The 13,382-nt window shown below is 41.2% G+C and overlaps 3 protein-coding genes across 6 annotated transcripts; 2 read left to right on the top strand and 1 right to left on the bottom strand.

Annotated features, from left to right (window-relative positions):
• Positions 1 to 4,454: 4,454 nt before the first annotated feature.
• LOC124473020 (GTP-binding protein Rheb) lies at positions 4,455 to 8,047 on the top strand. Its single transcript, XM_047028236.1, has 8 exons — positions 4,455 to 4,748; positions 5,375 to 5,446; positions 6,176 to 6,243; positions 6,376 to 6,458; positions 6,568 to 6,624; positions 6,713 to 6,760; positions 6,926 to 7,007; positions 7,283 to 8,047. Exons 1-8 carry the CDS (start codon positions 4,697 to 4,699, stop codon positions 7,373 to 7,375), a joined length of 555 nt encoding a protein of 184 aa, XP_046884192.1. The 5' UTR covers positions 4,455 to 4,696; the 3' UTR covers positions 7,376 to 8,047.
• Positions 8,048 to 8,198: 151 nt separating this feature from the next.
• ly97.3 (lymphocyte antigen 97, tandem duplicate 3) lies at positions 8,199 to 9,463 on the bottom strand. Of its 3 annotated transcripts, none has more exons than XM_047028241.1 (4): positions 9,414 to 9,463; positions 9,011 to 9,078; positions 8,595 to 8,717; positions 8,199 to 8,441 (listed from the first exon to the last, which is right to left on the bottom strand). In XM_047028241.1, exons 2-4 carry the CDS (start codon positions 9,057 to 9,059, stop codon positions 8,335 to 8,337), a joined length of 279 nt encoding a protein of 92 aa, XP_046884197.1. In that variant the 5' UTR covers positions 9,060 to 9,078; positions 9,414 to 9,463; the 3' UTR covers positions 8,199 to 8,334. The 3 variants fall into 3 exon arrangements, with proteins under 3 accessions (XP_046884197.1, XP_046884195.1, XP_046884196.1); XM_047028239.1 differs by lacking the exon at positions 9,414 to 9,463 and adding an exon at positions 9,367 to 9,406; XM_047028240.1 differs by lacking the exon at positions 9,414 to 9,463 and adding an exon at positions 9,174 to 9,264.
• LOC124473021 (gamma-crystallin N-A-like) lies at positions 8,733 to 12,042 on the top strand. 2 transcript variants are annotated; one of them, XM_047028238.1, is made up of 6 exons: positions 8,733 to 9,094; positions 9,442 to 9,512; positions 9,828 to 9,914; positions 10,632 to 10,880; positions 11,412 to 11,557; positions 11,704 to 12,042. In XM_047028238.1, exons 4-6 carry the CDS (start codon positions 10,716 to 10,718, stop codon positions 11,837 to 11,839), a joined length of 447 nt encoding a protein of 148 aa, XP_046884194.1. In that variant the 5' UTR covers positions 8,733 to 9,094; positions 9,442 to 9,512; positions 9,828 to 9,914; positions 10,632 to 10,715; the 3' UTR covers positions 11,840 to 12,042. The 2 variants fall into 2 exon arrangements, with proteins under 2 accessions (XP_046884194.1, XP_046884193.1); XM_047028237.1 differs by lacking the exons at positions 8,733 to 9,094; positions 9,442 to 9,512; positions 9,828 to 9,914 and adding an exon at positions 10,136 to 10,314 and having other exon boundaries at positions 11,704 to 12,041.
• Positions 12,043 to 13,382: the final 1,340 nt, after the last annotated feature.

Here is a 13,382-nt window from a genome sequence, read left to right on the forward strand (position 1 = left end):
GAGCTTTCAATCCACTCTCGAAAGGTTGTTCTTGGAGTTTTTATTGAAGCTGTCAGAAACAGGTCAGCACCAGCCTAGACTCAAGTATAGTCTGAGGACATGGAAATTGTCCAGTGATCATTCAGATCCGATTTCCATTGGGCATTGGTGTTACCTAAGACTGAGATTGCTAACCACAGTACATTTTTATACAATCCTAGATTAGTTTAACGCTTGTATGTTTATCTTTACGAGCTGTGAATTTAAAGCAGGGGATGAGAGGCCAGGAAAAGGAAACTTGGACCGTGGCCAATGTTTTGGACGAGTCTCTTAGATTGACTGCTACTTGGAGTCTCCTCAGTCAGCCATCATTACTTGCTCAGTAAATGAATCAATGAGCCTTGGTAATGAACCGCACTGATACTAAATGTAAACCTCACAATCAATTGTTCTACTCCAGAATGCGGTCACATTAGAAATCATGAATCTATTGGTTGTGTATGCATAAGAGTTTGATATCTTGACATATTGTATATTCCAACAGCTGCCTGTTTGCCATGTTGACCTCTTGTTTGAATGTATTTCTGTAAGTGTTAATGCCTCCAGATTATTGTGACTGGTACAGCTCTTGTGTAAAGTTACTGTAAACCATGACCACTGTAGAACATTTACTTGCACCTAATGGAATATGGAATTTTTCAGGCAAATGCTCTCATTTGATGTCACATAACTAGGCAGATTGTGCTGTGGTGGAAGTGAAGTTGATCCTGTGTGTCCATGCCAAATAACACAGCAGGTCTGCTATACGCTGCCATATTCTATTGACATGAAAAATGACACCTTGACGTCAGTGTTCTAGCATTCCCTGGGTGTGTAAACACAGGCCTGGAGTGGCTGCATGAGGACGGCAACACATGCTGGCAAACATGGAGGATCTTCTGTTCCTGTTCAGGATAGTCGGCCTTGGATGTACAGACATACACTGAATGATCGAATCTCAAAACGAGCGAATGGATGGATGGGGAGGCTGATGAATGAGCGGAGGCATTGGTGGATCTGAGCATGCTGCTGGACTATCAGTTATGGATCATCACAGTTTTTTGTGAATGGCATAAATAGAAAAGGTCTCACTGCTTCTACCGACAAGACCGATGCACAAACAACAGCTTGAAGTGTAAATTAGAGAAAAGTATCTCACAGTCACACATCTTATTAGCCTGTCCCTTTACCACCAACAAGGATGAGATCCTCACCTCCACAGGCCCTCAGCCCTGAGGCACACACAAGTGATTTGATTTCAAAGCACTCATCTCCTTCCATGGCAAAATGATCTGGATAGGGAATAGAGATCAGTATTTGCCCCAATAGAATCTACAGCTTGTGTTGCCACAGGACTTGACAGGGAATATGAGGGTGTGCTACCACAGAACTGGCCTTAGGTGTCCATTGGAAGAAAGTATGTAGGGATCCTGCCAAACCTTGGAGTTCTGCAAACTTGTAATGGCTGAGATGTCACTTTCTGAAGAAAAATATCCTTACTGAAGATTGTGTTCGCCCTTTAGGCGTGAGTCTAAAGGGTGAGTCACTCAATACGGCCTAAAAGACAAGAAATGTGCATTTAAGACTCCTGTTAAATATTCAATCCCAAATAAGGTGCACTAAGTGGTGAAAGGCATGTGATAGCTGCTGGTGAGCCTCTTGAACTAGTGCTCCTTTATTATTCACCAGGTGCAGATAGGAATATTCACGCCACTGGACACTTTCCATTTGCGTGTCTCTTCCCCTTGGCTAATGGTGGCTGTGGAAGAAACGAGGCACTTTTTGTCGGAAATTGAGGATATGTCACGCATTGGAACACCATCTGGAATTCGATTGCGATTAGCCTTCGTTCAAACCTCCAGGTGACACAATGATCTACTCAGCCATGCAAATGTGCCAAGAAAAACATGAAGGAGTGTCCAACTCTGTCTGCTCTAAGGCAAGGATACTGGGCCAAGAACATTTCATTTGGATGTTTTAGATGTTCATTTATTCATCCATTTGGACACATTTGAGTTTTGCCTGTGGCTGGTTGTGCAAGATGTCACTCTGAAAATAATACCAAGCAACTGTGCATTTTGTAGTCACTGGAGAACATCTTGGTGCTTGAGCTTGGTGCTCAATAACATTTTATTACATTTGCGAAATGTGTATATATAAATTCTGGACTGTGCACACATTACAGAGAGAGTGTAAATGTTCCTAAATTATTATCTGTGACACAGAAATTGTCAGCATGCTGAAATGTGATGGTGGAGCTCTAGATCACGTTTTTATCTCCTCGTCTGTTACTGGAGGTGACAGAGGCGTGCAACAGCAAGCAGTATAGTTTAACAGAAAGATAGATCCTAAGCTAAACTGGGACAACAAGATGAATAGATGATAAAGGTGCTCAAGGGAGAACACTATCCGGGTTAACACACCACATAAAGACACCATTTGTAATGATCCATGGAATCAGAGGGAAGCAAGTGAACAAGGCTCCAAAGTGACCAAATCAGGCCAGAGTATGCTGAGGCAGCAGATGTGAATACAGAGCAATTGTGCTTCTGACAACAACAAGTTTAGTGATTAAGTGCCTGTGAGAAGACTATCTGGGTCTCACCTGCACAACATAGAGCGGTAGTAGAACCACACAAACCACACGGTAGGCAGGGAGCAGAGTACTGTGGATCACTAGGATGGTAGAGTGAGGATCAAATCTACTGATACTTTTTAACATGGAAAATAATGTTTGTAAGACAGCAAGAAGCATTCTTCTTTTGGCAGATTGCAGACATTGTTTTATTCAACTTGTTTATAATTCACAGTTTTTCCCAAAACTAGAATTAAACAAAACAAAACGAGGGGTCTTACAAGAAATCTTTAAGGTAATCGCATCGATGCTTGTGTTGATCACATGGTCGTTCCTGGAGTGTGTGATACTTCCTGCTGGGTAACTATGTCTGTCCACCAGACCTTCCAGCATATCTGGAAACACTCTCAAAATACAAACCCTAAAAGTAAGTATCACATCAAATACAAAACGTTCACCATGCACCACCAAGGTGGCTCAGCAGAATGCACACATGATGAGGTGAATAAGCCCTCTCAACCTCAGACACCCTCTATAAAGTGGCAACACCCCTGGATGAAAGGTGCCATACAAATGCATTCCACTAACTTAAATATGCATTCCGTTTCATGAGGTTCGTGAGTGGGTCCAGGTGCCCCGTGGTGGCTCAGACCCAGCTGGAGGATGTAACGGACTCGCTCCGCTGGCATGCATGCTGGCATACTAACAGAGCCAGGGGCACTTTCACAGTGAGCTGAAAGAGACTGGCACTAGCGCCACTGCCAACTACCTAGGGATCAGCAGCCCCAGCTCCAGCTGCCTGTTCGCCACACAGCCAAAGGATGCAAAAAAAGAGAAGGAAATAAGGGACTTATTCTTTGCAACATGGTTCATTATGTGTCAATGAATGTCAGGACACAAACCACACAGCAAAACATACATGTCCACCCAGTGTTCCTTTCATCATATTCCCCAGAGGAAAGCAGCCCACAGTCATTTCACATCATGTTTCAGTGCCATCCCATGTGACCCTCTGAGTGGTGTGGTCAGGAAGAACGTCTCACTAATCGCTGACAACAGGAGTTCCTGGGAGTCCAGCTCAGAACAGTGTCCTCTGAGGAAAAGAGCAACTGGAATGTACAGTAGCTGCTGGAGTGTTTAATCCAGTTTGCTATTTCTATAAACTGAAGTGCTAAACTGATAATAGACTGCACACAGACAACATGAAGTCTAACCATGCATTATCTTTAAAAAGAGTCTGAAACTTATTTGTAAGTTACTGTAAACTATGTTATTCAGTAAACTATTTATAGATGATGAGTTCCTTTCTCTTCTGATCAGCATACCACAACAATTCATTATGAATAAAACTGTCTGCCTCTTTGCTTTAAACACTTGATGTGTAATTTATATTGCTGTTGTTACAGTTTAGTTATGGACTAAGTTATATTCAGACAATTATGTTCTAGGGCCCTCTAGCGGCCGAATAGATGTACTAAAGAACTGTGTCTTAAGTCGAGATGCGTTGCATTAGAAAACGTAGGGATTCAACGCAGAACATAAATGACACGTACATTCTACGAATTACATTATTTGTTTGTTTTTAAAAGCTGAGAATCTTAAAGAAAAGACAATTTTCACAAAAATGATTTTGCCTCCCGAACACAATAAATCTATTGTGTAGTAGCCTATCGATGACGTCTTCGAATGACATTGCCCTTGACCACCCAACATGCGGGTCCATTACGTTTCAACACCAATGGTTTATCAGAGACGAAGCATCTCACCTCGACAAACAGCGATATTATCCAACCATTCTTCGGCACAAGAAGAAGTTCCCTCCTTTATTTCACGTACAACCTATCGGAATTGAGTGTTCATTACTCATCATTATAATGCAAAGGGTAGTGACGCAGTTATTATAGACACCCCATGCTTTTATATGTTGAGAAATTCGTTTTCAAACACGGTTAAATTGACCGTTAGTTTATACCAAATACACATAAATCATCATTTTAAATTCAGGGTGGAAATATGTCGAATCCCTGCTCTTGAATTTTTATGCTGCTCCAACTGAAGGCTGCAATTCACCCGGAGGTCTAGATGCAATAGCCAGAACAAGATATGCCGCAGCCAAAGTCCCGAAAAATCGCCATCCTCGGGTACCGATCCGTAGGTGAGTCCAGTTTGGCTGTAAGTTAGCTCTAGCACACTATACGTTTTTTATGGTGTTACATTAGCAGAAAAATACTGCGGGTTGCGTCTCCTGTAATTAACTTAAATTATAGGGAGCAGAATCTGACACACTTACACCTCAGTAGAACGCATGACCAGGTGAGTTTGGCCTAGTGGTCGCTCTTCAGCTAAGATGTAGTAGGCGAGGCTATTTGACGCGCTAGAGGGTATTAACAATGATGTTACAAATGTTAGCTCTATTTCCTGGAGGAATATTATGTCATAGATTACCATTTGGTCAGAATTAAAGCTTGCACATGGGAGTGGGTTGTCCATGTTCTGTTGTTGAGCTACATAGAATATACATTTAAAATAGAGCTGCCATGACAAAATCTAATGGAAACAGCAAGTTTCTAGATGGAGATGATGATCAGCACAATAGTTTAATGGTTCTTACTTCTGACTCAGATCACATCTAATCTACAACTGAAATAAGACAACATTTATTCAGAATATAACCCATCCTTGTGTTGGTGTGACAGATCCTCAAGTGGAGCTAATTGATAATAATGCAAATTACATTATTACTACAATACTACATGTGATGCCTCTCTTTTTTTTCTGTAGGAAAATCCTCACTAACGATTCAGTTTGTGGAAGGCCAGTTTGTGGACTCGTATGACCCGACCATAGAGAACAGTACGTAGGACACAGCTTTGGGTCTGTGTTGGCCTCATCGCACAGTTGAAACAGCATCAGAATATGAATATTCAAACTGAGCGTGCAGGTTTTTTCTTCCACTTGCCCATAGGACTTGCTTGACTCTGGCTCATTGTGATGTGATAGCCTAAGGCTTTCTTTGTTCAAAGACCATCTGGAGTACAGCTTCATAATCACATTATCATCTTTCAGCGGCCATTATGTGTTTGTTTTTTTATTCAATGATTGTTTTTTAACCGCCTATTCTTAAACATTGCCCTGTTAGACGCCACCATCTGCACACCCGACTCCATGTCAAACATGGCTGGCCTGTGAGGCTGATATTTAGTATGTATCTACTGTGCAGAATGACATACACCATGTCCTGGCCTGCTCAGGTGTAAGGTCTGTATCTATTAATAGGGTGTGTTTAGTGTAGCGTGGAGGAAGGCGTCAGCGTTATCAGGCTACCTCTGGAGCTGGATACTCGGCCGTTCATGTGTACGAGGAACGTAGAGGCCATGCCAATATGGACCCATTAAGATAGGTGTGTCGCACAAACTGGATCCATGTGCTGGATTGTATTGAAGTGAAAGTACACAAAGCAACAGGAACAACCCTTTAGTGGACAACCACTGTAGTGAGAGCAATTTTGGGTCCATGAATGTTTTCCATGTGCTTTATGTTCCATGTGGTGTTATTACTCTGATCTACCATCTTTGCCATCAGCATTCACAAAGATGGTCACAATAAATGGACAGGATTATCATCTGCAATTGGTGGACACAGCTGGACAGGTAGGGGAGCAACACATGCCTCAACGCTTTTCTCATCAGCACCAACAACAGTCCACACAGACTCATGCTCATCTATAATTCATAACACTGTGCACAGTGTGACAATGCACTTTTAACTCTCTTCTCTTCCAGGATGAATATTCTATTTTCCCTCAAACGTACTCCATAGATATCAATGGTTACATTCTGGTGTACTCAGTTACATCCAATAAAAGGTCAGTTGTACTTCTGTAATGACTGTAATTCCACAATGACTAGACCATAGACTAGAATCTAAAACCTTAACAAATAATTTATTTTGAAATTGAATTTTGTATTTTCCAGTTTTGAAGTAGTACAAGTCATCCATGAGAAGCTGCTGGATATGGTGGGGAAAGTTCAGTGAGTATATTTTATGAAAATAAACTTTATGACATTTGGATGAATGGGGTATAAAGATAACATACAACATTTATTTTCTTTCTTCTAGAGTTCCAATTATGTTGGTGGGAAACAAGAATGACCTACACATGGAACGGTACGTAACAGACATATACTGACATTCCTGCGCCCGAGGCTCAAGAAATACAAAATGGTTTCTAACAATGTAACATGAGTATTTTGAAGCCAGCATTACATTCACACGGTGTGTGAAATGCTCCTAAAGCATGTATTTGTCAGTTGGATGACCATTTTTTTACAGGGTTATCAGCTGTGAAGAGGGTAAGGCATTAGCTGATTCCTGGAATGCCGCCTTCATGGAATCCTCAGCTAAAGAAAACCAGGTGATCACAGCAATGAATCTGCATCCGTGTAGTGCACTAGTAGTACCTCTACTGTACAGCAGGGGGCCGGTTCCAGACAGTGGGGTACAATAGCAAAGATGTAGATTGTGTTATTGAGGCAGACATGATTCATGCTTTATACATTTACTGAATAGTCCTACTGAGTAGAATATTGGATATATGTGTGTTTTCCAGAGACACATTTGTGTAGGAATGTGGTGTGCAACCTATAGTATTGTGGGGGGTAACAGAGTCCTGGATGTTCCCTGATACAGACAGCCGTAGAGGTGTTCAGGAGGATGATCCTGGAGGCGGAGAAGATTGACGGTGGCGTCCAACCAGGGAAGACTTCCTGCTCCATGATGTAGAGCCACCCAATCAACACACTGGACACTGCACTGGGATATCCCGTTACTTGAAGGCTACCTGCCAGTTCTTCTCCTCCACCTCAAATGATTCCACCATGGTCATGTATATTCCATTCATATTGTCGACATCTTTTTCTTTGTTGGTTTGTTAAAGGATTAGTGGCTGTCTACTGTCATACTCCACCCACAATCCAACTGTCCACCTAGTCTGTGCTAAGACCTGATGCAAAACACAGAACCTCATACTGATGTATCAGAATAAATGTTTTTTTTTAAGGTTAATTAAGACTAGTGACGATTTAAGATTAACAATAATTGTGTTATTTCAAATCTTCTAATGCCAAATTCTAATGAAGGCAACTATTCCCCTCTGTTGAAATAATGTTTTCCTTTCTCCTCAGTGGAGAGATCCCGTTCAGTACCTACATACCTTTACAGCCACATAGACTCTAAGGAAATGGTGCAGTTGACGTTTCTTCTGATACATCCCTAGCTGGTCACCCCTTCAACGTCCAGCTCTTTTTCTACTTAAATGTTCACATAACCACCTCTTTGTCCGTTTGTTTTCATAGCAGTAAGTATCAGCCAAAAAACTGCATCCATTTTCTAATGTTGAATATGTTGTACAAATGTTTTTGATTGTAATCATTAAAGCAAAAAGTGATTATGTAATTCATTCTTTGGGGTTTGTAACATTCTTTAAGTAGCAAGTTTGCTTTGTGCACAGTTTATTCTAAGCAGTTGATTTCAGTAACTTTTAAGAAAATCAATTTAAGACAATTTCAAAAAAAGAGAATTCCAAGGAAACAATCTTTTACCACTGTTTTTTTCTCATGAATACTTTAATCCACTGGATTACAGAAATTTAACAACAATTCAAGGTCAAGAACATAATACATCAATGTCCTTCTTATCCTTACTTCTGAACTAGTATCAGCCAGCCTTATGCAGTGTGAAGGCTAGAATGTGTTGCACATGTCGGTATCACAGCACTTCATGTCGATGTAGGCATTCATTTTCAACATCTCACAGTCTGACATGGCCATGCATTTCTGGTACTGGCCGTCTAAAAGGAGGTGAGAAGAGAAGGTGTGATATATCATAAACGTAATATGTAAGATGTTGAGTGCTTTACTATCAATGTATAGAAGGTTGGTGTTTTTTTACTGAGAAACCTGACCTCCAGGTGGTCTGTGGTTTATACTACAGTGATACTTACTGGGCGCACGGAGGAACCTGGCTGCTGCACACCCATTCTTCTCTGGCTTACAAGTCTCCACCGTCAGGTCACATGACCCTCCAGCTTTCTTGGGAACACAGTGATGGCAGTCCAGGGCTTCTCCTATGGCAAAAGACAAAGTTGGATAATAGATCATGGAGACTGGAAACACTGCACTAGCACATTGTTTTTTTCTGGCTCTAATTTTTAATATCGTCTTTTTACACAAATTGTTGGTACTGGTGTGGCATCAGTAGAGGGGAAGAAGAAGACTTGTTTAGAACCTGGACTTTTTTCAGTGTCAGTTCCAATATTTAACATTAACAAATAGAGAGAAAAGACATCCCTGAACAAACAGGAGTCCAGGGGTCGTCTGCCAGTGTTGACTCAGTAATAAATCAGTGACAGGGACTCACCACTAATAAACAAAAGAGTAAGAGCAACGCTCAATATAAGGATCTTCATGGTTCTAGTCAGTTGGTACCTGAGGACAAAAATATGTGAGTTTTAAACACATTTATATTATCTTCTCTGTTACGTATACAAACGCATTGTAAGCAATATTATGAGACATGCTACCATATTTGCAGCCCTGGTGTGAATTCTATGTACAGCCATGAGTATAACCAAACTTTTTAGGTTATTCCTTCTGAAATGTTGATGACGATGACTTCTCGTTCCCAATAATTAAAGAAAAAACTGTTACTGTATATAGTTATGTCACAACTAACAACACACAAGACAAGTACAGTCAGATTCAGGGGGAACTTACCTCTCCAGTGCTGAGTTGGTAAATGTGATTTAAGTCTGAGCTTCTACCTTATTTATACCTGCTGTTTTTTCACAGTCATATCCGCTTCCCTGGAGCCACAGTGGCGTATCAGAAGAACACTATCAGTGAACCCACCCACTCCGCCAGTAAGTACACAAATGTGTACACATGTGATAACTATACATGAAATCCTTGCATTATGCAAGGATTGAGCAACATGTCTGACTAAGACATCTACTGTAAATATTACTTAATTAAAAAACATTCAATAGAGATGTGTGTAATATCAGTGCCTCTTTATCATACCTTCATGATCAGATTAGAAGGTATTGTGATTAGACTTAGCAGTATTAAGACTTCATGTGAACTTTGTGGGAGGTGCAATGTACATTTAGTAATTTTAGCAGCAGACGCTTAATGTATTTTCTTTGTTCTTTATGTAACTATGATTTTATATACAGGTCATGCAAAGCTGGGAGATTTGGCCTTCTCTTTAGGCATTGAAAAGAATGTCCTTGCCTCTCCTCTCCGTCTAATCTGTGTCTACGGTGGGTGTATGTACAGTGGGTCCTCCCTTGTCTAATGTCCATTTTCTCTCCAAAGCCAAGCAATGTTTATTTTGTTTACACCCCAAAACAGACTGGAACCTTGCCCAATACCTCAATCATTAAAATACCACCCCCAAAACTCAATCAAAGCAAAATCATTGGCCCTATTGTTACCCGCCTCCTAAGCTAAAGTCCAATATCAGCAGTGCAAATGTAAGGGAAACTGTCCATGAAGCAGAACGTGTAAACCCTCTTTTGTTAAGCCTTTGTTGTTTTGGCCTCGCAATGCCACCATGCTCCCTATTGACCATATATATCAGGGAGTCCAAATTTTTCCAGTCTTATACTGTGGGAGTAGTTTAAACTCTACAGTTGGAAAATGTCGCAGTACTCAGGAAAGGTGAGTAGCATGACAGGGAAACTGAGACAGCCATCTTGGAGCACTCTTCCCAACAAACACATGCACACTTCTGGACACCTGCATGCTAACCCACAAAGGATTTGTACTGTAGTTTGAGTAGTTTAGTCTACAGTTGCATCATTATGAAAGCTTCATATCAGTGCAAGAAGTAACAATAATGCAGTACTAAACCTGACCAGATCTTCAAAACTGCTGGAGAAATCCAGTAAAATATTTGTTATTAAAAAAATTGTGCAATGTAAAATACTTATGTCTGAGAGCTTAGTCCTAACGTCTTTTTTGGTGTGGCTGGTCAGATCGTATTCTACGAGGGGAAATGTTTCACCGGGCTTAAGCTGGAGATATGCGGTGAATGTGACAACTTCCAGGACCGTGGCTTCATGAACAGGGTCAACTCCATCCGCGTGGAGAGTGGAGCCTTCATCTGTTATGACCACCCTGACTTCAAGGGCCAGCAGTACATCCTGGAGCACGGAGAATATCCAGAGTTTCAGCGTTGGAACGGCCACAATGACCACATAGGCTCCTGCAAGCCCATTAGGATGGTAAGGGTTATTAATGGTCAGCCCAAATGACACACAGGGATCAGCAGTTTGAAAGAGAGCTGGAAGGGCTGTAGGATAGATGACATGCCAGACTGGCAAGGGGCAGACTGGTTGGCATGTTGCAAGAACCTGTGGATTCATGTCCTCTTAAATACTCTGCAAGACAGAGGGACAGACTGAAATAGAGATGCCTATGTATGTGCTTTGCAAGCAAATGATGTGCATGTTTTGATAACTGGACATGTGGCAGTGACAGGTGGGGAATATTTTATTGGAATCACATGAGCTCCGTGGCCAGTAAAAGGCTCAGTCATGTTATTAAACAAACAGTCTCTTCTGGGATATTTAAAAAAGAGAAAACACTGCAATGAAGCTGAATTGTACTTTCATGTGCCAAGAAGCTGGTTTATTTCGTTTGCTGTCGTTTCAGCTGTTCAACTCTTCTTTGTGTTCTTTCAGCCTCTTGTCTTGGTGCTCTTTTTTACTGCATTTCTTGAAATCCGTGAGTCCGCCTGTCATTCTGTCCAACAGCACGGCGAGCACTATAGGATGCAGCTGTTTGAGGGAGCTGACTTTGCGGGCCAGTGTGTGGAGCTGTGTGAAGATGTTCCATTCCTTCAGGGCCAAGGCCTGAGCAAGAACTGCATCAACTCCATCAAGGTCTATGGAGATGGAGCGTATGTATCAAGCTGATTCAATGTCATTAGTGGAACACTTTGTTTGCAATTTAATTGTACATCCATCTGGGTCTGTTACCTGTGTGACAGAGTAAATTATCAAGATTCACTTTTCTCTCATGACATTTGACCTTTGTGCTTGCCAGGTGGGTGTTGTACGAAGAGCCTAACTACCGCGGCCGCATGTACATTGTGGAGAGAGGAGATTACGGTAGTCACATGGAGTGGCAGGCTCAGAACCCCAACATCCAGTCTATTCGCAGGGTTGCCAACTACTTTTAAACCATTCCATGATTACCTGACCTCCCTGGAGTGCAAAGCCAATCATGGTTGGACCATACACCTAAGACAATGTAAGGTATTGTCAAACATGGTTAAGTACCAGGCATGGCATCTTATCTCCACCCCCTCCCTGATATCAACACCATGTAGCTATGAAAATAAAAAGAGGAAAAACTATTTTATGACATGCTTGTCTATTTATTTTTGTACTGAAATAATTGGTTGAAATGGTGGAAATAAAGTAGCAATTGAATTACAAAAATCCTCAATGTTATTTACATTCATGTACATGGCTATTTCTCTCAAAATAATCTATTCCATCTACCAACTAAGACTACAAGTTAATATCAGACAACCAGAGTCATGGTGTATTACCACCACCTAGTGTTATCTATCTATTATCTGCTTTAGTAGATTAGTGATCTTCATCATTGGAAATATAAGATCCAACTATTCCTTCTATTACACTCCCAGGATTGCCAGTGACTTAGAACAATGCAGTAGGCTACCACTGGGTTCACTGGGGCAATGATATTGAATAATTCAATTTAAACTACACTTAAGATGCTGTTTCTAACCAGATCGACCCTATTTGATTATTGTTCTATTATGAGCCATTTAGCTCCAAACCATGGTCTTTCCTCCTCCATGGATGTCTCGTCTTGGCAGGGTTAATGAACATTTGACCAGCACTCACATGCTCTTTTAGTTGCCATGACAATATGTGAGCACATCTGTCTTTACACAGGTTCACTGATGCACTATATTGAATTAAAGGGTCAATATGGAGTAAAGGGAAATGCTTTGTCTCAGGTTGCACTGCTAGGTCGAAAACCGCTACCATCCTGACAGGCCTACATGTCAAAGCACAGAGACTTCATTTTCTGGGAGGACACATTTATGGCATGTTGCACAACGTATAGCCCCCATAATTGTTCTGCAGCCGTTCTTTTCCACTTCAAGCAAATCGTGTCATTTTGCAGGTGGAAGGATGTAAACATATTTGGATCATGATCGTAGTAAAACACAGTTGACTTTTAGGAAACCAGGTCGTGAATTTCACCTCGTTGACAGACAGTTACAAATTCACGCCTCGACCGAAATAATTTTGATACATTTTGTTCACAGAGTGAGCGCACAGCTGAGTTGGTGAATGCAGGCCTGGTCTGTAAAGTCAATAATTCCAAAAAATACTCCCCGTATAGGCTACTAGACGCATGAAGGATGGCTAATACTTCCCAGCTATATACATTATTTTCATTATACAAGTCTGTTGACTGTTTAACAGTTGTCCAGGGCTCTCTAATTTGATCAAAAGTTTCAAATGTCAACGTTTGCCAGGTACAAAACGTTTGGGTGGGGGCTGGTGATCAGCTCGGTAATTAATATACATTTATTGTAGCCTATATAGCGGGACAAGTTACAAATTCCTTACCTCTCACCGTGAGAAATGGTTCAAATATAAATACAAGGTGTTGCGTGAGAATTAGAAATGTTTGAAAAATGTGTGAGACTTGACAGCACTGAATATATCTTGGAGGAC

Source organism: Hypomesus transpacificus, chromosome 10 (assembly GCF_021917145.1).
Source record: "Hypomesus transpacificus isolate Combined female chromosome 10, fHypTra1, whole genome shotgun sequence".
Lineage (NCBI taxonomy): Eukaryota > Metazoa > Chordata > Actinopteri > Osmeriformes > Osmeridae > Hypomesus > Hypomesus transpacificus.